This window comes from Malaclemys terrapin, chromosome 1 (genome assembly GCF_027887155.1).
Source record: "Malaclemys terrapin pileata isolate rMalTer1 chromosome 1, rMalTer1.hap1, whole genome shotgun sequence".
Classification (NCBI taxonomy): Eukaryota; Metazoa; Chordata; order Testudines; family Emydidae; genus Malaclemys; species Malaclemys terrapin.
Genome location: NC_071505.1, coordinates 112,432,993 through 112,455,707, shown reverse-complemented (window position 1 = coordinate 112,455,707; position 22,715 = coordinate 112,432,993). Strand labels below are relative to the sequence as shown.

The 22,715-nt window shown below is 45.2% G+C and overlaps 1 protein-coding gene across 3 annotated transcripts; it reads left to right on the top strand.

Moving 5' to 3' along the window:
* Positions 1 to 4,289: 4,289 nt before the first annotated feature.
* Positions 4,290 to 22,074, top strand: LOC128841073 (aldo-keto reductase family 1 member C3-like). 3 transcript variants are annotated; one of them, XR_008445766.1, is made up of 10 exons: positions 4,290 to 4,584; positions 8,752 to 8,919; positions 10,255 to 10,429; positions 12,797 to 12,874; positions 16,466 to 16,588; positions 17,953 to 18,062; positions 18,301 to 18,466; positions 19,430 to 19,512; positions 19,729 to 19,810; positions 21,790 to 22,074. XR_008445766.1 is itself a non-coding variant. In XM_054035776.1 (9 exons), the coding sequence occupies exons 1-9, from the start codon at positions 4,532 to 4,534 to the stop codon at positions 21,827 to 21,829; spliced, it is 996 nt and encodes a 331-aa protein (XP_053891751.1). In that variant the 5' UTR covers positions 4,291 to 4,531; the 3' UTR covers positions 21,830 to 22,074. The 3 variants fall into 3 exon arrangements, 2 of the variants coding, with proteins under 2 accessions (XP_053891751.1, XP_053891761.1); XM_054035776.1 differs by lacking the exon at positions 19,729 to 19,810 and having other exon boundaries at positions 4,291 to 4,584; XM_054035786.1 differs by lacking the exon at positions 19,729 to 19,810 and having other exon boundaries at positions 4,292 to 4,584; positions 10,313 to 10,429.
* The last annotated feature ends 641 nt before the right edge of the window (positions 22,075 to 22,715 follow it).

Below are 22,715 nucleotides of genomic sequence, written 5' to 3'. Positions count from 1 at the left end.
TTAAGAATTACTTTGACAGGGCTTGATGAAATACATCCTAGAATACTTACGGAAGTGGCTGAAGAGATCTCTGAGCCATTAGCGATTATCTTTGAGAACTCATGGAGGACACAAGAGATACCTAAGGACAGGAAAAAAGTGCAAATATAGTCCCTATCTATAAAAAGGCAAACAAAGACAATCCAGGGGATTATCACTCCTCTTAACTTTGGTCCTGGGAAAGATAACGGAGCAAATCAAACAATCTGTTAGCACCTAGAAGATAATAAGGTAATAGTCAATATAGATTTGTCAAGAACAAATCATGTCAAACCAAGCTGTAGCCTTCTTTGACAGAGTATTAAGCCTTGCAGATAACTGCTACTGCTTCCCCTATCAGTGGCTCACAATTGAGCTGGAAGGGTATATTGAGTGGGTTCTTGCAAGGATCTGTCCTGGGTCTGGTTCTAATCAATATATTTGTAAATAAATTGGATAATGGCATAGAGCAGGCTTGCACAACATGCGACCTGAGGGCCACATGCGGCCCGCGTGGGCTCATTGTGCGGCCCGCGGGCGGAGGGGGTGGTGAGTAGACAAACGGCAGAGGGAGGGGGGCTGAGTAGGTGAGCGGGCAGTGGCAGGGAATGAGTAGGCAATCCGGGAGGGTGGAGGGCTGCGGAGGCGAGTGGGCGGGCAGTGGTGGGGGGTGAGTAGGCGAGCCGGGGCAAGGGAGCTGAGGAGGTGAGTGGTGAGTCGGTTGCTGACCTGTTCTACTGATCTGGTCTTGCTTCCATCCCCTCTCCCAGGGCCGGCTCCAGGCACCAGCAAAACAAGCAGGTGATTGGGGCGGCACATTTCTAGGGGCAGCATTCTGGCGCCGGCCATCATAGGTGCCGACTCCGGGGCATGGGAAAAAAGTGCCCCTGCCACTCCAGCTCGCCTCCGCTCCGCCTCCACCTGCTCCCCTGAGCACGCCGCCACCGCTCCGCTTCTTCTCCCTCCCTACCAGGCTTGCTACACTCAAAACAGCTGTTTTGCGCAGCAAGGCTGGGAGGGAGGAGAAGCCAAGCGGCGGGGCGCTCGGGGGAGGCGGCGGAGGTGAGCTGGAGTGGGGAGCGGTTCCTCTACCCCCCCCCCGTTACTTCCTGCACCCCCCACCTTAGCTCACCTCCGCTCCGCCTACTCCCCTGAATGCGCCGCTGCTCCGCTTCTCCCGCCTCCCTCCCAGGCTTGCCACGTGCGAAATCACTATTTCGCGCAGCAAGGCTTGGGGGGAGGAGAAGCCGAGCGGCGGGCGCTCGGGGGAGGTGGTGGTGGTGGAGCGGAGGTGAGCTGGAGTGGGGAGCGGTTCCTCTAACCCCCCCATTACTTCCTGCGCCCCCCCCACCCTAGCTCACTTCTGCTCCCCTAACGCGCTGCTGCTCCGCTTCTCTGCTCTCCCTCGCCTGAGAGGGACGGGGGAGAAGCGGAGCAGCGGCATGCCCGGGGGAGCAGGCGGAGTGGAGGTGAGCTAGGGCGGGACGTCACGGAGGGCCCGTAGGAAGCAATGGGGGCGAGAAATGCGGCACACCAGGGGAGGAGGCGGTGCTGGGGATTTGGGGAAGGGGTTCGGAAGGGGTGGAGTTGGGGTGGGGCCGGGGGCACGAAAAAGAAAGGAGAGGTGGCCAAAAATTTTTTTGCTTGGGGCGGCAAAAATCCTAGAGCTGGCCCTGCCCTCTCCAAGCGTTGCAGCTGTCCAGAGGTGCCTGCCGTCCACGCCTTCCTCATTCACACCTCATTCATTCAACAGGGCAATCGATTACAAAGTGGGGGGAAGATCTTATTCTACTTCTAGCAAAAAGACATTTTTCTTTTACCTTAATTATACTACCTTAGGGGCCGCTATAACATATTACCGAGGTTCAATACTGCTGTTTCGGTGGGGCGGCGCTGGGGAAGAGGGTTTAATTCTGTGAAGCAGATGGCGTGCGGGGGGGGGGGGGGGTTGGACGGCGCTGGGGAGGTTGTTTCCGTGGGGTGGGCGGTGCTGGGGGGGGTGTTGTGTTTCGGGGGGGCTGGGTGGTGCTGGGGGGGGAGGTTGGCGGCGCTTGGGGGGTTTCAGCCCTCAGTTGTTTTCTTTGGAGTAATATGGCCCTCGCCGCTTTACGAGTTGTGCAGGCCTGGCATAGAGGGTACATGTATAAAATTTGTGGACGATATCAAGCTGGGAGGGATTGCAAGCACTTTGGAAGACAGGAATAAAATTCAAAACAATCTTGACAAACTGGAGAAATGGTCTGAATTAAATGGGATGAAATCCAGTTAGGACAGATGGAAAGTACTACACTTGGGAAGGAATAATCAATTGCACAAGTACAAAATGGGAAATGACTGCCTAGGAAGGAGTACTGCAGAAAAGAATCTGGGGATTATAGTGGATCACAAACTAAATATGAGCCAACAATATAATATTGTTGCAAAAAAAAGCAAACATCATTCTGAGATTTATCAGCAGGAGTGTTGTAGGCAAGACGCAAGAAGTAATTCTTCTGCTCTGCTCAGTACTGATAAGACGTCAGCTGGAGTATTGTGTCCAGTTCTGGACACCACCCTTCAGGAAGGATGTGGACAAATTGGAGGAAATCCTGAGGAGAGCAACAAAAATAATTAAATGAAAGCCCGGTGGGAGTGGCAAATGGACGCTTGGGAGGGAAAATGTTGCCAAGTATGCTTCTGCAACTACCCCTGCCAGCTACCTGGAGTTTGTCTTCATTCCCACGTATGGAAGAGAAGAGTAAGCAGCCAGGCTGTACCAATGGATCCCTGTAGATGGTGGGTATCTCAGGAATGGAGTAGCTCACAGGTGCTTTTGCAACAGTCCCTGCCAGGTAGCTGGGGTTCATTGTCACTCCCAGTTCAGGGAGGGAAAAGTAAAGGTACATCTACACTCAGGGCCGGCTCCAGGCACCAGCCCACCAAACATGTGCGTGGGGCGGTGCCTGGAGGGGGGCGGCGCGGCGGGGCCCTGGCCAGACTCACCGCCCTCCCCCCGGCGCTCCGGCCGGTCGGGGAGAGCAGCCCCAGCCGGGCTCTCCGCCCTCCTCCCGGCGCTCTAGCCACCGGGGGCTCTCCGTCCTCCCCCCGGCGCTCTGGCTGGTCGGGGATTGCGGGCCAACGGCCGGGCTCAGCAGCTGCGCTGTGGGGGGGGCGGCAGGGGGCTTTTTTGCCTAGGGCAGCAAAAAAGCCAGAGCCAGCCCTGTCTACACTGACTTTTAAAACCCACAGCAGTGAGTCTGAGTCTGGGTCCAGAGACTCAGATTTGTGCTACAGTGTCTACACTACTGTTTTTAGCATTCAGGCTCAGCCCCTAAGGCCTGAGCTCCGGCCCAAGCCACAATGTCTACGTTGCTGTTTGTAGCACCCAGACCTTGTCTGTAGACCCAGGCTCTGAGATCCCTGCAAGTTTTGCAGACATATCCTGAGTGGGCCTGGCTGTGCCACTGAATGCTATGGTCATGGTCTGTATTTAAAAAAATTTAGTAGAAAGCATTGCACGTCTGCTCTTTGAGAGGCCCGCAGTGTATATTCCGTTGTTCTAGCCATACAGTTGCATGTGAATATTTTATTTAAACTATTTTCTTTAGATTTGTGGTCCACCTCAAGTATTCATTTAAAGATGTATATTAAAAAGGATCCTTTCACTATTCCTGATTTTTTTTTCTTCCACATAATAAAGAATCAGACCCATATTTCTTCTCCTTGTTGCATTACTGGAGTTATTCCAAGAAGAACACACTGCTCTGGGAGCCCAGAGCATACTGGTGATGTCGAGCTCTACACTGTACATTTTAAATAGAAATTCAGAACAACTTCTCTATCATGGTTCTAGCTTATTGGGAAGGAATGAAGGTCTCTTTGTAATGCAGTTATTGAGTCTTGTTTCTGATTTTGATAAGTTTCTTATCTATATTCTCTGAGCCAGTAGATCAGGGCCGCTCAAATTTGTAATTCATAGGAGCAATTAAACAGTAGGCAATTCTCTTGTACTATTTTCAGATAATATAATTTTTAGTTGCTTCTTCTGAGTGTGAAAATTTAGTAACATATGTGATAAGTGTTAGTTCTAAAATGTTTTGTTAGAGGTTATATCACTTTTCCTAATTATATTTTTCTGGAAATGCTTTGCCCCCATTGTAGAGTGACTGTGAATTTGAAGGGAGATCTTTTGTACGCTTTTCTTCTATGTCACATGGAAGCAGTATTAAGTCAATAAAGTTTGAGGAAAGAGTCCGATCTTTGAACCTGTTGATAATGATAGTGGGTTTTCTGAGAGCTTTGTCATTGTGCATTTATACTTTTTTTCCCCTTTATGCCTGCTGCACCAAACTTGGCTACTCCTTTTAGTACACATCATAGAAAAATACAATTAAAATAGAAATTCATACTGTGTTTTCTTTCTGAAGCTCTCGCTGGCCCATACAGCAGTGCTGCAAAATTTCAGCGTTCAGAAAAGAATCGAGGAAATACTGTAAAGAGATGGAGTTTGACAACGACCACTGTATTAAGATGAATGATGGGAACAAAATTCCTGCAGTGGGATTTGGTACCTATTCCCCTGATGCAGTAAGTAAATCTTTCATGGATTTCTTTGTCCTTAACCTGTTGATTAACATTGCTGGGCACTGCTATAACTATTGCCTGTATCAGTCCAGAAAGATCTGCAAGATGAGATCCCTGTATATCTAGTTTATAAAACTATTGACAATGTCTGAAAAGTGCTTTGGGGGGTTGAGTGAAAGATGATGCCTGTATATAAGTGTAAGAATATCATCATTCTGTAAGAAATGGTTTTTGTTTTTTATTATCTGAGTGAATCTCATGCTGATTCATGACTCCTTGACCTTGCTTTGCCAAAACACCTGATCGATAGCAACCCCAACCATTTACACCTTGAACCCCCACATGCATCTGTCAATCCACCTCTGTCCTGACCTCCAGCACCCAGCTAGTCTAGTCCAGAGCCACTATATAACTACCCATGCATCTTTACCCTGACCTACAGCACTCCCTTTTCCAGTTTTCGGCCCGTAAGTCTCTGCCAATGCATTTTGGTCCCAACCTGAGCTAAATGGAAACCAATTTCCTTTAAAGAGAAGTTAGTTATATTTAGCCCTTGTAGTGCTGCTCACTGAATTACACTGAGGGAAGGAAAATGAGTATATTTCCTTTTTTCTCCCTTCTCAACAGTCTGGCTCCTTGCTGATCCCAGTGTGGAGGGGGCTGGTCTAGTGGTCAGAGCAGGAGACTTGGAGTCAGAAGATCTGATTCTGCCTCTGAGTCACTTATGTAACCTTTGGTTCTCTTACTTGCCTTTTGTGTTTCCCCAGTTTTGTAAAATTCTGATAATACCTGTCAAGTATCTAAAGAAGTGAGGTTTTTACCCACAAAAGCTTATGCCCAAATAAATCTCTTAGTCTTTAAGGTGCCACCAGACTTCTTGTTGTTTTGATAATACCTGAATTACCTCACTGGGTTTAGCTCATAAGGATAAAATTTTCAAAAGCACATAAAAGACGTAGAAGCCTATGTCTCAGTGAAAGGCACTTGGAAATGGCACTGATTTTGAAGATTTTACTCTAAGAGTTTGTAAAATTGCACTGGGATTTTCAGATGGAAGGTGCTAAAATGTGCAATTTATTACATTTTTTTTAAAGTCTTTACTTTTTCGCTCCTTATTCCTATCCATGACTTGGGGAGAATTAAGCCTGACTAAATACTGTGTTTAAAAAAAAAAAAAAAAAAGGAAGGAAGGGCCCCTCTGAAGAGGACAGCTGCACGTGGATCTTTTTCCTTCTACCTGGTACGTAGAAGCCTTGTGGCACCATGACATGTTTATTGTCCTAGGAATAAAGGTGAAGCATAGACATTTTCTGTAGAGCTCAGTGACTCAGCTCTCTCCAGTGAGTCCTTCTAGTCTTCTAATCAGCAGGACTGATCTGATCTCTCTCCTCTTCCTTCTTCTCCTCCTCCTCCCCGAAAAGACCATCTCCTAAAATATGACTTTCCTACACACTACAATCTGTGTCAACTGCAGCTGTTCACTCAGGCCTGGTTCTCAGTTATACTAAGGCTCCTTAGGACCTCCGCGCTGAAGTGGGTGTAATTTAAGGCCCCATCACACTGCCAGCAGAGGTGATACGTGCGATTTGAAAACCGTCGCCTGCTTCCTGCCAGAAGTTGGCAGATTGGGAGCCGCCTGGCCAGCTCAAGCCCTTGGCTGTCAGCAGTGTCTGGCTGCCCGGCAGCCCTCCCTGCCCTTCTCCCTGAGCCGGGACACCTATGCATAGCCAGGGGCTCCCCAGGCAGGGAGGGTGGCACAGGTCCGAGCTGCTCTCCCAAAGGAGCCCGGTTGCCATGAGATGCTCTTCGGGGTGTTCGCTCACTGCTGCCTGGTGCTCCTGGCTCTGCTTTTCCTCAGCCCAGAGGCGACATGTGGGTCGATCCGATGCAACCCCTCCCCCCAAAAACTTTAAATTGTGCCCACCCACCATCAAGAGTTATGCATCATCTCTGACTGCCAGAGTGATGTAAAGGGTGTGACGTTGCACTCCATATGTTTTATGGAAATATGCTTATGAGTGTGAATATGATGTAACTGGAATATGCTTTATGCAAAAGGTCTCTTGTAAGGTATCATAACAAAGGTTATAACCTACTGAATATATTCCTCCTATTTGTATGCATGTAGCATTCCTGCATCTCAAGCTAGACATATGAAGTATAACTCTGAGGTCCTATTGTAATTACGCAAAGTGTGGGCCATTAATGGTGGTTTAGAATCTTGATGGCTCCCATTGACCAGAAAAAATCAGTTGTACAGGTCCTTAGTTACTTGAAAGCCTTCCTGTGTACATGTGGGCCAGCCCATGGGGAATGGAGACTGCGGGGTCTTACAGTGACATGTGACCGTGTCACCTGATAATGAAATCCATCTCAAATCTGATACTTTTCTATTTAGAAGGAGGGGTGGGGACCCAGAGAGACAAAATATTCCCACCTTGTGCCAAAGCTATAAAAGGAGGTGGAGCAGGACAAGGGGGGGGGCAGTCATGACAAAACCCCTGATTACCACCTAAGATGTCTGCTGGAACTAGCAAGGACTCTACCAGGGGAAAGGATTGGGCCCAGACTAGGAAAGAGTCTAGTCTGTGAAAGAAGCTTATTGGAACATCTCTGAGGGTGAAATATTACCTGTAATCAGTTTCTTAATGTATTAGGCTTAGACTTTATTTTGCTTGGTGACTTACTTTGTTCTGTCTTTTATTACTTGAAACCACTTAAATCCTACTCTTTATACTTACTAAAATCACTTTTGTTTATTAATAAACCCAGAGTAAGTGATTAATACCTGGGGGAGCAAACAGCTGTGCATATCTCTCTATCAGTGATATAGAGGGCGAACAATTTACAAACGGACCCTACACAAGCTTTATACAGAGCAAAACAGATTTATTTGGGGTTTGGATCCAATTAGGAGCTGGGTGTCTGGGTGCTGGAGACAGGTAACCTGCTGAGCTGTTTTTAGTTAAAATCTGCAGCTTTGGGTCTGTGTTGCAGCAGGCTAGAGTGTCTGGCTCAAAAAGGCAGGGTTCTGGAGTCCAAAGCTGGCACGGAAAACGGGCTGAGAGGTAATTTCAGCGTGTCAGGTAACAGTCCCAAGGGGATCTCTGTGACCAAACCTGTCACAAAGGGGCCTTAGTGTAATGAGAATCAGGCCCACTTGTATTTATAAGGCCTGATTCTCCTTTCATACTAGGTTTTACACCACTGTAACTTCATTGATTTCAATGAGAGCAGATTTAGGCCCACAGGCTAGATTTTCTTTGATACTGGGAGAGAAATTGTTCAACAAATCCCTAGCTGAAGCTTGAAAATTAAATTTAAAAAAAGGCAAATGGGAAATCAGAAACCAATTTAGGAACTAGGTTTCTTTGCCCTTCTCTAGTATCCCCAAGAAGTTCATTTGCCCCTCCCTTAGGTCTTGCTTATCTTTTTTTTATCACACCTGATTTCTCTGCTAGGAAGCATGGCTGTTGTCAGATTTTTTTTTAATCATTAATCTCAACAGAGTCAATATGGACCTAGCTGGAAGAAAGCTGAGTCATTGTCAAGAACAAACAGGGGTTCATAAAATCATAGTTCTCACCAAACAGTCTAATAGCTGCCTTTGTTACAAATACTCATGAAAGGAATGTGGTCCTGCCAAACCAAGAGTTCAAAACCATAAATCAGTTTTGGCAAAATCATAAGTTTGACTTACAAATCATGAGATTTTATTTTTAAATAAATAGGCAATAGCTCAGCCAGACTGGGGGTTCTAATCCATAGTGAATGTTGATCTTTGATTCCTACAGCTCCTGCTCTCGGGGTCCTGTACTTTGAATCTTGTAAAAAGGAAAGCTGAAATAATGGGCCTGATTCTCTGTTGCCCTGAATTTTAAGGAGTCATTTACTCCTGTGCACAATGAGAGCAAAAAATACCTGCTAAATCTGAATAGTAGCTTTTTACATCTACGTTCCATTTACTTTGCTGTGGTGTAAATGATAACATAAGATGCAGGGCAACAAAGGATCGGGCCCAGAATCCTGGAATTTCCTTTAAGGTAAATTCAAAATTCTAAATGTGCCACTTTACTTTGAAGTCTTTCTGATGGTGATCAAAGCTCTAGGTGACTGACATACCATATCCCTAATCCCGAGAGATTGACACTACACCTTCTTAACCGGTAGGTTCAAAAAAGTAAGTGTGAGGAGGCTACAAAGGTGGCTATTGAAGTTGGCTTCCGCCATATTGATGGAGCCTTTGTATATGGGACTGAGGAGGAGGTTGGGCGAGCCATTCACGAGAAGATTGCAGATGGAACAGTCAAAAGAGAGGACATATTTTACACAGGAAAGGTAAGTGGGTTTTGTTTTAATACAAGTATTTTTACCCTACTGCTTCCTGTGCTAATTTTTTCTAATTTATGAAGAATGGTGTAACCTACTCAAGGCCAGCATTGAAAGGATTCCCTTTAGGGGAGTATTATTCACAGACATGGGAAATTGCTTTCTATACAAAGTTACAGGTTTGAGCACCAGGCTCATCTCTACATGTGTGAAAGCGAAGCTAAAAGGCCTCTTCATGCCCCTCAAAGTACAGATAACCAGACAGAACATTTTATTTTATTTAGCCACAAAGAGCCTTTCTAAGCTTCCTGTGCACAATGGTGACTCTGCTTGAAAGTGTAGATTTCTTTTGAAAAGTGATTGTGTAAAAATGGCACCTTCTTATTCAACCAACCTGTTCCCTGTGTGCATTCACAGTCCTATCTGTGTTTTCAATGGAAGAAAAAATAAGCTGTCACTCCTTTCAGCTCTATCGAAACAACATGGCTAAGGGAGAGTCAGGTGGATTTTATTCCTCCTCGGGTCTCATCAACAACATTGTTTACTAATTTCCAATCAATTACACTTCCACAAACCAATTAAAAGCAAGGGATTATCACTGAGAGCAAGATTTTTAGACATTGGGGTTGCAAAGGTGTCACTGAGAGTATAATTGGTTCTCCAGCATCTTTATTTCTGGAGGTGATGGACAAGAAACAAAGAACCCAGCTTGATCCAGATTGAGTTTGTGGAGCTGTCAGTTGGAAAAGCATCCTTTTACTTGTAAATGGGGCACATTTGTATTGAATCACTGAGAGTCAATATTTAACACCAAAATCTCATTTTTACAGAGTCACTTTTCAGAGTAGAACCACATAGTAAATGGAGAACTGATGGCAAAAAAAGGAGAAAGGGGTTCTTGGGGTGGGATTCTTTCCACATTAGAACTGACATCTTGTTAGAAATGGCATTTGTATGAACTCCCATCTCCTGGTTCCCAGAGACAGACCAGAATTGTGTACAGAACTCAGTCATGTACCAAGGGACATCTTCCATTCCATTCTTCTAAGGGCCATCTAAGTAAGTCAGATAACAGAGTGACACCTAATAACCAAGGAGAACAAATTTAGCCAGAAAGATTTTAACCCTGAGAGTGGCCTCACATAGGGTTCCTGTACTGAGCAAGTGCATTTCTCACATCCTGGCTGTATTTCAGGCCCTAATCCTGCTTCTTCAGGAAACATTTGCGTCTCACTCTCATGTGCAGCTTTGCACACAACCACCTCATAACACAACCCTTCTGCCAAAAAAGTAAAGCCAGTGGTATGCCATGAATAAGACAATTTAGAAAAGTGTTTTTTACAGAAAGAAGAGAAAAAAGAGAACTTCTTCAGAAAGAACAGTTGTTTTTGAATCATTACAGCTTGGGAGTACCTTTCACCGTCCTGAACTTGTCCGAAACTGTCTGGAACAATCGCTGAAGAAACTTAAGTTTGACTATCTTGATCTCTTCATTATCCATATCCCTGTGTCTCTAAAGGTAAACATTTATTTAAAAAATATACACAGGAAAAAAATGTTTGGTAGTATATCCATGGGCCAGAGCAGAGCTGTTTTTAAAAAAAGACCCGTAGTCCATTTAGTCATATGTCCAGCCTACAAAAGTAGCCTATGATGGGTGCTCAAGGGGAAGGCAAAAGACCAAAAAAAAATTAATACATGAGGCACACTCTATAATGCACAAATTTTGGGGGGGGAAACTCATATTGTGTGTCATTTGCAGTTGATGTGTAATCATGTAGGTTAAAAGCAACAGAAGGTCCTGTGGCACCTTTGAGACTAACAGAAGTATAGGGAGCATAAGCTATTGTGTGGCCAGAGTTGGCATCGAGGTTTGGGTATCAAAACTACGATACCCACACAAGGAAATAAAGAAACAAATCAACAGAGCCAGACGTGTACCCAGAAGCCTCCTACTACAAGACAGGCCCAGAAGAGAAACCAACAGAACTCCACTGGCCATCACCTACAGTCCTCAGCTTAAACCTCTCCAACGCATCATCAGTGATCTACAACCCATCCTGGACAATGATCCCTCACTTTCACAGACCTTGGGAGGCAGGCCAATCCTCGCCCACAGACAACCTGCCAACCTTAAGCATATTCTCACCAGCAACCACGCACCGCACCATAACAACTCTACTCAGGAACCAACCCATGCAACAAACCTCGATGCCAACTCTGCCCACATATCTACACCAGCAACACCATCACAGGACCTAACCAGATCAGCTACAACATCACCGGCTCATTCACCTGCACGTCCACCAATGTTATATATGCCATCATATGCCAGCAATGCCCCTCTGCTATGTACATTGGCCAAACTGGACAGTCACTACGCAAGAGGATAAATGGACACAAGTCAGATATCAGGAATGGCAATATACAAAAACCTGTAGGAGAACACTTCAACCTCCCTGGCCACACAATAGCAGATTGTGGTAGGTAGCCATCTTACAGCAAAAAAACTTCAGGACCAGACTCCAAAGAGAAACTGCTGAGCTCCAGTTCATTTGCAAATTTGACACCATCAGATCAGGATTAAACAAAGACTGTGAATGGCTATCCAACTACAGAAGCAGTTTCTCCTCCCTTGGTGTTCACACCTCAACTGCTAGCAGAGCACCTCACCCTCCCTGATTGAACTAACCTCGTTATCTCCACACTGATTTATACCTGCCTCTGGAGATTTCCATTACTTGCATCTGAAGAAGTGAGGTTCTTACCCACGAAAGCTTATGCTCCCAATACTTCTGTTAGTCTCAAAGGTGCCACAGGACCTTCTGTTGCTTTTTACAGATTCAGACTAACACGGCTACCCCTCTGATACTTGACATGTAGGTTAACAGTCTTATGCTTTTAATCCTTGCTATTAAAACATCATATGCTACCTGGGTTCACTCTATGCCACTAAATATATCTATATCTTAGTGCACTGGCAAATTTACAAACTGTCTGGAAAACTCTTTAAATTCAAATAAACACTTAATGATCAAAAGCTAACTAGTTACTCTGGAAATTCACCAGTAATCTATAAAACTAATCTGAGGTTACTGTGATTTCTTATGGAGGGGGGTTAATCAACTATAACCTCTTTAGTTCATTAAGTGAAGCTTCTTTCTCTTTGTCAATGAAGATGTCATTTTGTGTGACACCATATCATGATTTATCTGTACTATCTCTAGGCCCTAATTGCTTTCCACATGCATGCTTTGTTTTCATGGCGTATAAACACGATTTCTTAGGAAAATAGTGTTTCGCTGAGCTAATTAATTTTCCAGTATTAACATTTATTGTCTTATTTACTCAAAATTATTTCTAGGCATCTAGGGTGAAATTTACTCATGGAACACAAGGTATGCTATATATTTCAGTCATATATAGGCCTTTTACTCAAAAGTGATGTGTAGCTAAATTCTCTAGCTCAGTTTGACAATTTACAGTGGCTGCTCTGCCTCTAGAGAAGTAGAAAATTCAGTTCAGTTCAAGGTAGTTTTAATTCAGATGATATCAGTTTTGTTCTGGTGCTGCTGGAGTCTTCCATTAGGGACTTAAAAGAAAGGGAATTGATAAGATAAGATAACTCTTAGGTGTTACTGGTAGGAAAATTCTTGGTGACTGGGCAATGATCCAGCTCTCAGTCTCTCATCCAAATGTTTTTAGCTTGTGGGAATCCAAATGGTTTAGATAAAACCATTCTATTATTTTTACCAGCTTTAGTGTTCGACACTTCCCTCCTTCCCCACTCCTCCTGGTTACAACTCCTTCCTTGGCCACAAAATAATTAAAATCCACTTGTGTAAAAAACATCACGACCAAGGGAGATTTTCCTTTTGTTTTTAAGCCTGGGCCAGATTTATCACCAATGGATGAAAATGGAAAACTCATTTTCGATATTGTAGATCTGCGTCAAACTTGGGAGGTGAGTAACATGAATAACAGTGTTAATTAAGAGCCCATCCAGTTTCCTTAGGCAGCCAGCTGACTGTTACCCAGAAAGTGTTCAGAGTTCTGTTTTTTAGTCATATGACCTTTTTAGAGAGCTAGGGAGAATGTAATTGTTATGTATGTGGGAGGCTGGGATTTTGAGTAAGATATGTTCTTGAACTGCCTATTGATAAAGTGCAGATTCACACCAGCAAGTAACTATAAACAAACGGCACCTTCACACTTAACAGATCTGACCCTTGTGTGTATTGAGCATCATTGCTGCCAGCTTTAGTGACCAAAATAAGTTTAAGCTGCTTTTTGCTCCAGTTAGCACAGCAGCACCAACCAGCGATGCTCCTTCTTGTGAATCATCAATAGATTTTCTTACTAAAATCAAATCAGTGACACCTGTGTTAAGAAAATGATGTTGCTCAAGTGTCACTGAGGGTATAATCTGAAGACATTGGGGCTGCAGAGGCGTAATTGAACTGTTCTTATTAGTGATGATGCGCAAGTTGGAAAAAGTCCAACTCAGTTGTCAGACTTCAGCCAGGTCTGCATACAGTTTTCATCCCACTTTAACTATTTCATTTAGGGGTGTGATTTTTTTTTTTAAACAAAATAGTTGAATTGGTGCAACCCCTAGAGTGAAGGCAGTTTTACTAGTACAGTGGTACCTTGCACTGGGGTATTTTATTCCCCTAAATTTAAGGGAATAAACTATACCACTATAGGCTCCTTTTATAGCAGCATGACTGTACCCACTGTGATAAATTATATCTTTCTGGCACTCCCCTGGGGCAAGAAGGGGCATCTCTCTTGTCTCAAATATCCTTTTCTGGACAATTACATTACTATAGATCTGGCTCAAAGTGCGGAGTATGGCCCTCTGCCTGCACCTGATAGACAGCCTGTTCCCTTCTAGGGGTATAAAATAGTCCAAATGAAGAAAAGGGCACACTAATTCTGCAGCCCTCAAAAAAGGCCAGGTCCCTGCAGTCTCACACAGAGTGAGGATTTACAGTCCCTTGGCAGGAGATCTGGACTTCTTGTCCCCTATGTGCCCAAGCAACCAAGGCAAAGTCCCAGGGCTCGAAAAAGAGAAGTATAGAAAAGCCAGTCCTCTACTTCCTCAGAGGGCCCAGGAGGCAAGTGCGCTTAAGCAATTTCCACAGGAAACAACCCCTGTCCTCTGGGGAGCTCTAGCTCTGCTAACGCCAGAGTCCCGCCCAGATTGAACCAGTATCCTCTCTTTTAAGCACTTGCCATTTGCCAGGCTTGACAAGCCTCATAGGTGTGGTGGATTGTGCCCAGAGAAGCTCTTTAACCCTTTCTGATTGCTGTGGGAGCTGCCCCATCACACTAGGAGAGGTCTACTACATCCGTGTCGGACTGATATAGTTAAAGCAGCACAATAACTGTGCGTAGACCAGACCTTCAATGAGTGTTCAGGACAGCTAGTTAAGTGAAATATATTTTCAATTGTAAACTGAGCAGATTTGAGGGGGAAATCACTGAGACTCAGCAAACATGAAACCTCACATGCCATTTTTACAGAATCACTTTATAGAGCAGATCCGCACTTTGAGATGCTTTGGCCTTCCCTGGTCTTAGGGCAGGGATATTGTCAGAGACAGATTTGTAGTCTCGGCTTTACATGTGGTGATTTCCACAGAGGAGGGGTGAAATATTCTGTCCAAGAGTCAGCCAAGATGAGGACTCCATCAGATCCCTAATTCTTTAGCTAATGCTCTTTGAGTAGCTTGGTGTTGCAACTTATTAGTGGGCCACAGGGCCGGCTCTAGGCACCAGCCCACCAAGCATCTGCTTGGGGCGGCGCCTGGAAGGGGGTGGCGCGGCGGGGTGCTCTGGCCCGAGAGCGGGGCCGCGACTGGGCTCGCCACCCTCCCCGCGGCGTTCCCGCCGCTGGGGAGAACGGAGCCGCAGCGGGCTCGCCGCCCTCCCCCCGGCGCTCTGGACGGTCGAGGAGAGCGGGGCCCCGGCCGGGCTCGCCACCCTCCCCCCAGCGCTCTGGCCGCTGGGGGCTCTCCGCCCTGCTCCCGGCGCTCTGGCCGCCGGGGAGAGCGGAGAGCCCCAGCCGGGCTCTCCGCCCTCCTCCCGGCGCTCTGGCCGCCGGGGAGAGCGGAGCGCCCCGGCTGGGCTCGCCGCCCTGCTCCCGGCGCTCTGGCCGCCAGGGGCTCTCCACTCTCCCCCCGGCGCTCTGGCCGCCGGGGAGAGCGGAGAGCCCCGGCTGGGCTCTCCACCCTGCTCCCGGCGCTCTGGCCGCCGGGGAGAATGGAGAGTCCCGGCCGGGCTCTCAGTCCTGCTCCCGGCACTCTGGCCGCCGGGGGCTCTCCGCCTTCCCCCCGGCGCTCTGGTCGCCGGGGAGAGCGGGGAGCTGCGGCAGGCTCTCCGCCCTCCTCCTGGCGCTCTGGCCGCCTGGGAGAGCGGTGGCCGCAGCGGGCTCGCCGCCCTTCCCCCGGCGCTCCGGCCAGTCGGGGATTGCGGGCCCGCGGCTGGGCTCGGCACCCTGCCCTGCTGCACTGTGTGTGTGTGTGGGGGGGGGGGGCGGCGAGTGGCTTTTTTGCCTAGGGTGGCAAAAAAGCCAGAGCCGGCCCTGGTGGGCCAGCCTGTCAACACTGAAGAACTAGGTTCAAAGTCTGTCCACGCTTACCCACATTACAAAGTCCACCACTCAGTTTAATACCATTGGTGCTTCTGTATCAAGAGAGGCCAGAAATGAAATACAAAGGGACATCAGGTCAGAATCAAGGTGCATTGGTAGAGTTTTGGGGGTTCTAATTATCCATTTATCCCTGGTTCTAATTGGTGCTATAGGTTCCTCATTTTCATGAGTACTAACTTAACTTCCTCATTTAAAAAGAAAAAGCTAAAACTTCTCATGTGATATGTGCTTTCCCGTCAGTGGACTCTAGCAAGCTTTTTCTATTAAATGTAAAAAGTAAACCAAATTTACAATATCTGTTTTCATAGCACTGCCAGTGAGCTGAGATTCTGCAGTCATTTCCTGATGTATCTCAGACACCACAGTATGACTACTATCAGTAAATACAGACATTCTAATGGTGCCCACTGCATTTGTCCATCTCCTTCAGTATTTCTTGTTTTCCCCTTTAATTTTCATTCTGAATTTTTTTGTGCTATAAAGCTCTTAAACTGGTGTTCATAATCCCATACTTATGTGGTACCCTTATTTCTGTATTGTTCACAAGCAGTGATTGGGTATTGTTATGTCTTTGAGTTCTTTATGTATGAAGGATAAATTAGAGAGGAAGCTACAGAGAGACGGTGGCCAGATTGTCTACTTTCTACTGGGGGGAAAAGATTACTTTATTTCACAATGGATTGGACAGAGATCTGATGCCTAAGTGAACAGTTGGAAAATGTCTCTAAATCAGAGTTTCGTTCTAGAATATATCAAACTTCCCCTACTGTACATGTAGTAATATTTTGGTGGAATAATTTTATATTGAGTGAGCCCAGTTGAGTGTCATTTTTCTAGTCTCTCAGAAATTATACTACCAGTAGTGATAATAGAACTGTCTGTTGTTGTTTTCCACAGGCCATGGAGGCATGTAAAGATGCAGGCTTGGTGAAGTCCATTGGAGTGTCCAATTTCAACCGCAGACAGCTGGAGATGATCCTGAACAAACCAGGGCTCAAGTACAAACCTGTTCTCAACCAGGTAAAATGCTGACCTTTGGGTAGAGACCTAAAAGTATTGAGTTAGAAGAAATTCAGAACTTGTAGTCAGTGAAGAGTTTCATTTATGGGGGGAACTATTGCTCCACTTCCAGTAGACACAAGCCACAACAATTAGACCTGATATTGAACTCCTCAGAATTTGTGGGTGTTGCGACAGCTGACGTTAAAGACAGGAGCCATTAGCAACTGTAGATTGAGGTTCTGAAAAAAAAATAGTTCTATGTTATTTGGAACAAGGGCTTTGTTTGTGCCCATCACTGAAATGATGAAAAACTTACGCATATCAAGAAAGAATGAAGTAGAAAATACCCATAAAGGAAACAGTCTCTGAGAGAGGCAGGAGAAAGATAAGCTCTGTACATCCAGAGATCCTCATTCTGCTGCTATGGGAATAGACTTTCATAACAGCAGCCCTTCTCTGCTTGGAATACTCAGAAATGTGGCTTACAGGCAGTAGGCTCAGAGAGAGATGATTCAGATGGACTACGTTGTTTTCTTATCCATTTTCCTACCCTTCACATAGATACCCAGATGTATTCCATACCTGCTGGATAAAGACAGAGAATTGAGTTATATATGATAAGCAAAATAAACCAGGATATGCACAGCATCCCATAGTCAGTTTTTGAAAGTAATTTTGCCTCTCAACTAATTTTTTTTCAAACTTAGCATAGAACAAGTTCTGTATGCAGAATACTATATAGGTAGGAGGTAATTTTAAAGTTTTAAATCTAAACTGTTTTAAATTTCATTAAAAATAATTTGTGAGTTGAGACCAAGCATGAGAAATTTGGACCAAGAGACTACTTTAGGGGAAGTTATCAGCCACTGAAAATAAGGGCTTAGAATGAGAGTGCCATCTCGTCCATAACTGGTCCCAGTACAAATCCATAGAACATCCACTAGTAACAAACTCAGTCTCTCTCTCCAACTAATGATCATTGCTTTAATGGCAGTGTTAGTCCAGGCAATGATTTTGATCCATATCCTAGCTATGTAACAATACACGATGGGCCAAAATTAGTATCGAAACTGAGGTTTCAGTGGGGCTAGACACATGAGTAAGGCAAGCAGGACTTGGTTCTGACTATAAATCCTTATTAACCCTATCCTCCCACAACATGTCTTGGCTTCTGTCCTTTACTAGATAAACTGTTGCTTGGGATTTTTATCAGCTAAACTGCACCCCAGGGTCACTTGCACTTCCAGGCTGTATTTTAATTGAAGGATATTTGATATTTTAGTATACTGTGTCCCATTGACATAATGTCTGATGTTTCTTTTGTCTGACTGCTGCTGTTCATATGATCTGAAATCTCAATTTTGGGCGGGGTGATTCTGCAGGTTGAATGTCACCCTTACCTCAACCAAAGCAAACTGCTGGCCTTCTGCAAATCCAAGGATATCCTCCTTGAAGCCTATTGTGCTCTGGGCTCACAGAGAGACAAGATGTGGTAAGGAAAGAAACTGGACTGTGCTCCCATGTTTAGAACCTCAATAATGGGTTAGAGGGTACTTTCCCCTCCTTCCATCTTCAAAGTATCCGATATTTATAAAGTTATATAATACAAATGAGAGCTGGAAAAGACCTAGTAGTTTATTTTCAGATTGCACAGGCATTGTCCTCACTAGGCTGAGATGACTGCATTCCTGATCCCAGAAATGCTCCCTGTTTCTCTGTTTCCCTTGTAGGATAGACCAAAGCACCCCAGTTCTGCTGGAGGACCCAGTACTGGGTGCAATTGCCAAAAAATACAACCGAAGCCCCGCTCTAGTAGCCCTGCGCTACCAGCTGCAGCGTGGTATCGTGGTCCTCTTTAAGAGCTTCACCAGAAAGCGTATTGAAGAAAACTTCCAGGTAAAACAGGAGTGCAGAGAGAAGATGGTGAGGGAGACACCTCCCTATGTACAGATTTAGATGGGACACCATGGAGGGTTGAGAACTTTTGTGCCCTTGTACAATATGGGACTGCAGGATCCTGCTTGAGAACTATCAGACATTGTGTAGCGCAGTTCTCAGGCAGGTTCTCTATACTTGGAGAAGGCTTTTGCCACTTTAACATTTGAACTGTGTAACTTGGCACCCACTAGAGAATAAATAATAATATGGGGAGAAAAAACCCTGGAGTCCTCCTTGTGTCTCCAAAAGGGAAAATTCTGAGGGAGCAATTGATTTATGAAGCCCTTTCCCAAAATGACTAATGCTACTCTTGATATCAGATGGGAATATAGGCCCCTCTGAGCATTGGAAAGACAAATGATCTTCCAGTAGGAGTGTACCCCTTTCCTGCCCTCAGCCTCTTGCCTAGACCCTGGGTCCTCTCCAAACTCTGATCTGTCCTCCCCTGCCCAATTTAGTCCAGAATCTTAAACATCCCTGGTAAATCAGGGTATAGCATCCCTAGGTCTATTTTCCATACCCAAGGAACAAACCTTACAATATCAGTCTGACAGATTTATTCTAGATTAAGGGAAAAACAAACCAAGAAAGAACATCTGTGTAAGAGAGCACAGTGTGTATCTCCTCTGTAAGCACCCATTTATATCTCAAAATGGCAGCTGCCTCTACAGACAGCAGATTGCTAAAAGTACAAAGGTGAAATACACAGAAAATAAAATCACAACAGTTACATAGCTAGATAACCTTCACCTCTGAAATATATAAAATACAGTGGAAATAGCAGGCCCAGATTAATATACCTATTTCATTTCTTTTCACTTAACATGGGCCTTGTGCTTCTGTAAATGCACATACATCCCACTATTAGAAGGGCTATCCTCGGCAGGAATAACCAATGTTTGATCCTGTCTTCTGTGTCAGGTTTTTGACTTCCAGCTCTCTGAGGAGGATATGAAAACCATTGATGGGCTGAACAAAAACCTTCGCTACCTGAACTTAATACAGTGAGTCACAATACTTTGTATTTTAGTACTCTGTGGAGAGGCAGGAGAAAGGCAGCAGTGGTCACCCCACAAAGAAATAAGGTTTTGTGTTATACTGACCCTCGTGATCACAAAGGATGTACTTAGGATCATAGCTATTAGGACTGAAATGGATCATGCAGTTTAAGGCCAGAAGGGACGACCAGATCGTTTAGTCTGATCTCCTGTATTTAACAGGCTATCAACACCACCCGCTTGCTGAACCCAACAACTAAAACCAGACTGAAGCATTACAGCCCACAGGAGACCAGGACAGAAGGTCAGTGAGGTAATATCTTTTATTGGACCAACTTCTGTTGATAGAGAAACAAGCTTACACAGAGAGCTCTTCTTCATGTCTGGGAAACTTGTCACAACTAAATACAAGGTGGAACAGATTGTTTGGCATAAGTAGTTAACACACATTTCAAGGGGCCATTCAAGGTTGCACCCCTTTAACACCCCTCCATTCATAGGGGGAAAAGAAAGGAGGGGAAGGCACCTGTGTGTGTGTGTGTGTGTGTGTGTGTGTGTGTGTGTGAATAGATTGTTGTAATAATCCATAAATCCAGAGTCTCTTTTTCAGTCCATAATTTTAAGTGACTAGCAAAGTTATGAAGTTAAGCTCCCAGGTTCATATTTTGAAAATGTTGTGCAGGTTTCCTTTGAGGATCAGGAGTGATAGGTTTAAGTGTTCACCCACAGGTGATAGGGTGTTTTTGTATTATCACTTTCCTGGGTGAGTTCATTTGGGAATTTAGTGATTGTCTGGTTTCACCCATATAGTTCTTATTAGAGCATTTAGTGCACTGGATAAGGTTTACCACATGTTGTGATAGGCATGTGTAGGATCCATGGATCGTGGAGGAGGGTGGATCCCTGTACCAGTGGCAAGATTGCATGTTAATCCGGCAGGGTCTGGTGCCACTTTGAGTTTGTGTATCCTGGTCTGTTGGGAGCTTGCTTCTGGTGATGAGATTAGGGGGGGTTGTTTGGAGGCCAGAAGAGGGGGGCTCAGCTCATCAGAAGCAAGCTCCCTACAGACCAGAGCCTGTCCCTCTGACCCACAGAAGTTGGTTCAATAGAAAATATTACCTCACCCACCTTGTCTCTCTAATATCCTGTGTCCGACAAGACTACAACAACATTGCACACAGGAGACTAGAAAATGATGTACCACAGGCAGTGAATAGGAGAGATCGAGGTGCACCAGTGCCCGAGGCCCCCACAATGACAGGATTTGAGCCATTATCCCAACACATTCCTAGTAGTCATTTATCTCGTTTAGCCTTGCTCCAGTTTCAAGGCAAAATAACAACTTCCCTTGAATGCCAATGTCACTGTGTCACCATCCTAATGGTTATAAACTTTTCCAATGTTCTGGAAACTCTGGGATCGGTCCAGGGCCCCTCTAGGGCATTTGTTGTGTTCTAGTGGCATCAGAATTGGGATCTCCCTGGTGGTGAAGAACCCACAGAGCAAGGTCCTGTGCCATACCCTCCAAGATGTTGGCATAGGGGATTTGCTGAAGGCTCTTCTGGGGAGAGAGTGTGGCCAGAGTGCTGCTGTGCTCCAGCAATCCCCAGCTAGCAGAGAGCATCTTAGGAATTAGCCCAAGGATCAGAGAGTTGCAGACTTGTCCTTTGTGGATACACCCCTCTTCCCTCCCTCACTCACCCTCCAGCTCTGCACAGTGCCACAGGGTGCAAGGAGTTCAGCTGTACCCAAATAACCCTGATCTTTGCAGAAATTTGGGTCTAGATTAAACATTCTTTGATCTGGGTGGCCTTTACATCTGCAGTGGGCTAAACCAAAACACACCCAAATTTTGAATCCAGATCGGGATCTTAACTTTACAGTTTGGGCCTGTCTGTATTTTAAAGACAATTTTTCACGCTTCATAAAAGCCCACTATTACTTGTTCTAGCCTCACTGTTTACTGAGAATAATCCTCTCTTGTAACAGCCTTCTGCCATAGGCAGTCACAGACCATTCTGTCATGTTTTCTCCAAGCTTTATTAAATTCCAGGTGAACACACGTATTGGTTATAATAAACTGTGCTGTAATGTAATGTCCTCTCAGTAGAGACTATACATTAGAGCACTGCCGTGCTGAGATAGTACAGTGAGGGGCCTAAAGAAAACCCTAAAACAGATAGATAGCATTGCATATCTGCTCTTCGAGATTCCTGCAGTTTGCACTCAGATGTCCTAGTAATGCAATTACATGGGGATATTTAATAAATATTTTCTTTTTAGACTTGTGGACCACCCTCAGTTTCCATTTAAAGATGAATAATGGAAAGGATGCTTTCAATGTTCCTGATTTTATTTCGTATATGAGGTATCAGACACACATTTCATCTCCTTGCTCCATTCCAGTGACTAGTCCCAGAGAAGCGCCCTGTTCTGGAAGTCCAGCTAGTGCTGGTGATATCAAGAGATCTACACTGTACATTAAACAGAAATTCAAAACAACTCAGTCTCTGAATGGAATGGTTCTGGATTGCTAATGGGGGAAAATAAAGGTGTCTGTGTAATGCATTTATTGAGTCTAGTCTCTATTCTTTAATAATTGTTTCTTTTCTTCATTCTCAAAGCCAGCAGACCCAGGCCCCTTAGAAGTGCTCTGTGTGAGGTGCTGTAGGTCCCCAACGTGTGGTTGGCTGAGCTAGCTTGAAAAATGATAGTGTCTGTCCACTTTGGGCATTGATGTCACTCAGCAGCTTCACTACTCCCTCAGTTGCCATGCCTCAGTAAATAAAAGTAATACTTGGGGTCTGTATTTGCTCACTGGCTCAAGCAGGAGCTAAGCAATGTTATAAGCTTCAAGAAAGACAATGGAGCTCTGCAAAGATACATCCATGCGGATGAATGATGGGCACAGAATTCTTGTGGTCAGATTCAGTATCTATGCAGCTTTTACAGATTATTACACAATAGGAAGTTTGTGTTTGTTGTATGAAGTTTGCTGCTGTGCATGAAAATGAGTGACTGACAGCACTAAGATCTAGATAGTGAGGGTAGGCACGGTACAGATTCCTCCACAGAGCTCTCCATCCCGGTATGCAGCACTTTCTGCAGTTCCAACAATGGGCCCCATGCAGGTCTGCAATGAATTTCAGCTCTGACTTGCAGTCTGGTTAGCTGTTCCATTCATGGGCCCACATGCCTCTCTGCAATAC

What these genes read in the sequence shown, in the direction of transcription:
- LOC128841073 (XM_054035776.1), top strand. Translation starts at nt 4,532, where the DNA reads ATGATGGGAACAAAATTCCTGCAGTGGGATTTGGTACCTATTCCCCTG. An exon ending in ATCTGCGTCAAACTTGGGAG is followed by an intron (nt 12,875 to 16,465) that starts GTGAGTAACATG and finishes TGTTTTCCACAG; the next exon opens with GCCATGGAGGCATGTAAAGA. An exon ending in ACAAACCTGTTCTCAACCAG is followed by an intron (nt 16,589 to 17,952) that starts GTAAAATGCTGA and finishes GTGATTCTGCAG; the next exon opens with GTTGAATGTCACCCTTACCT.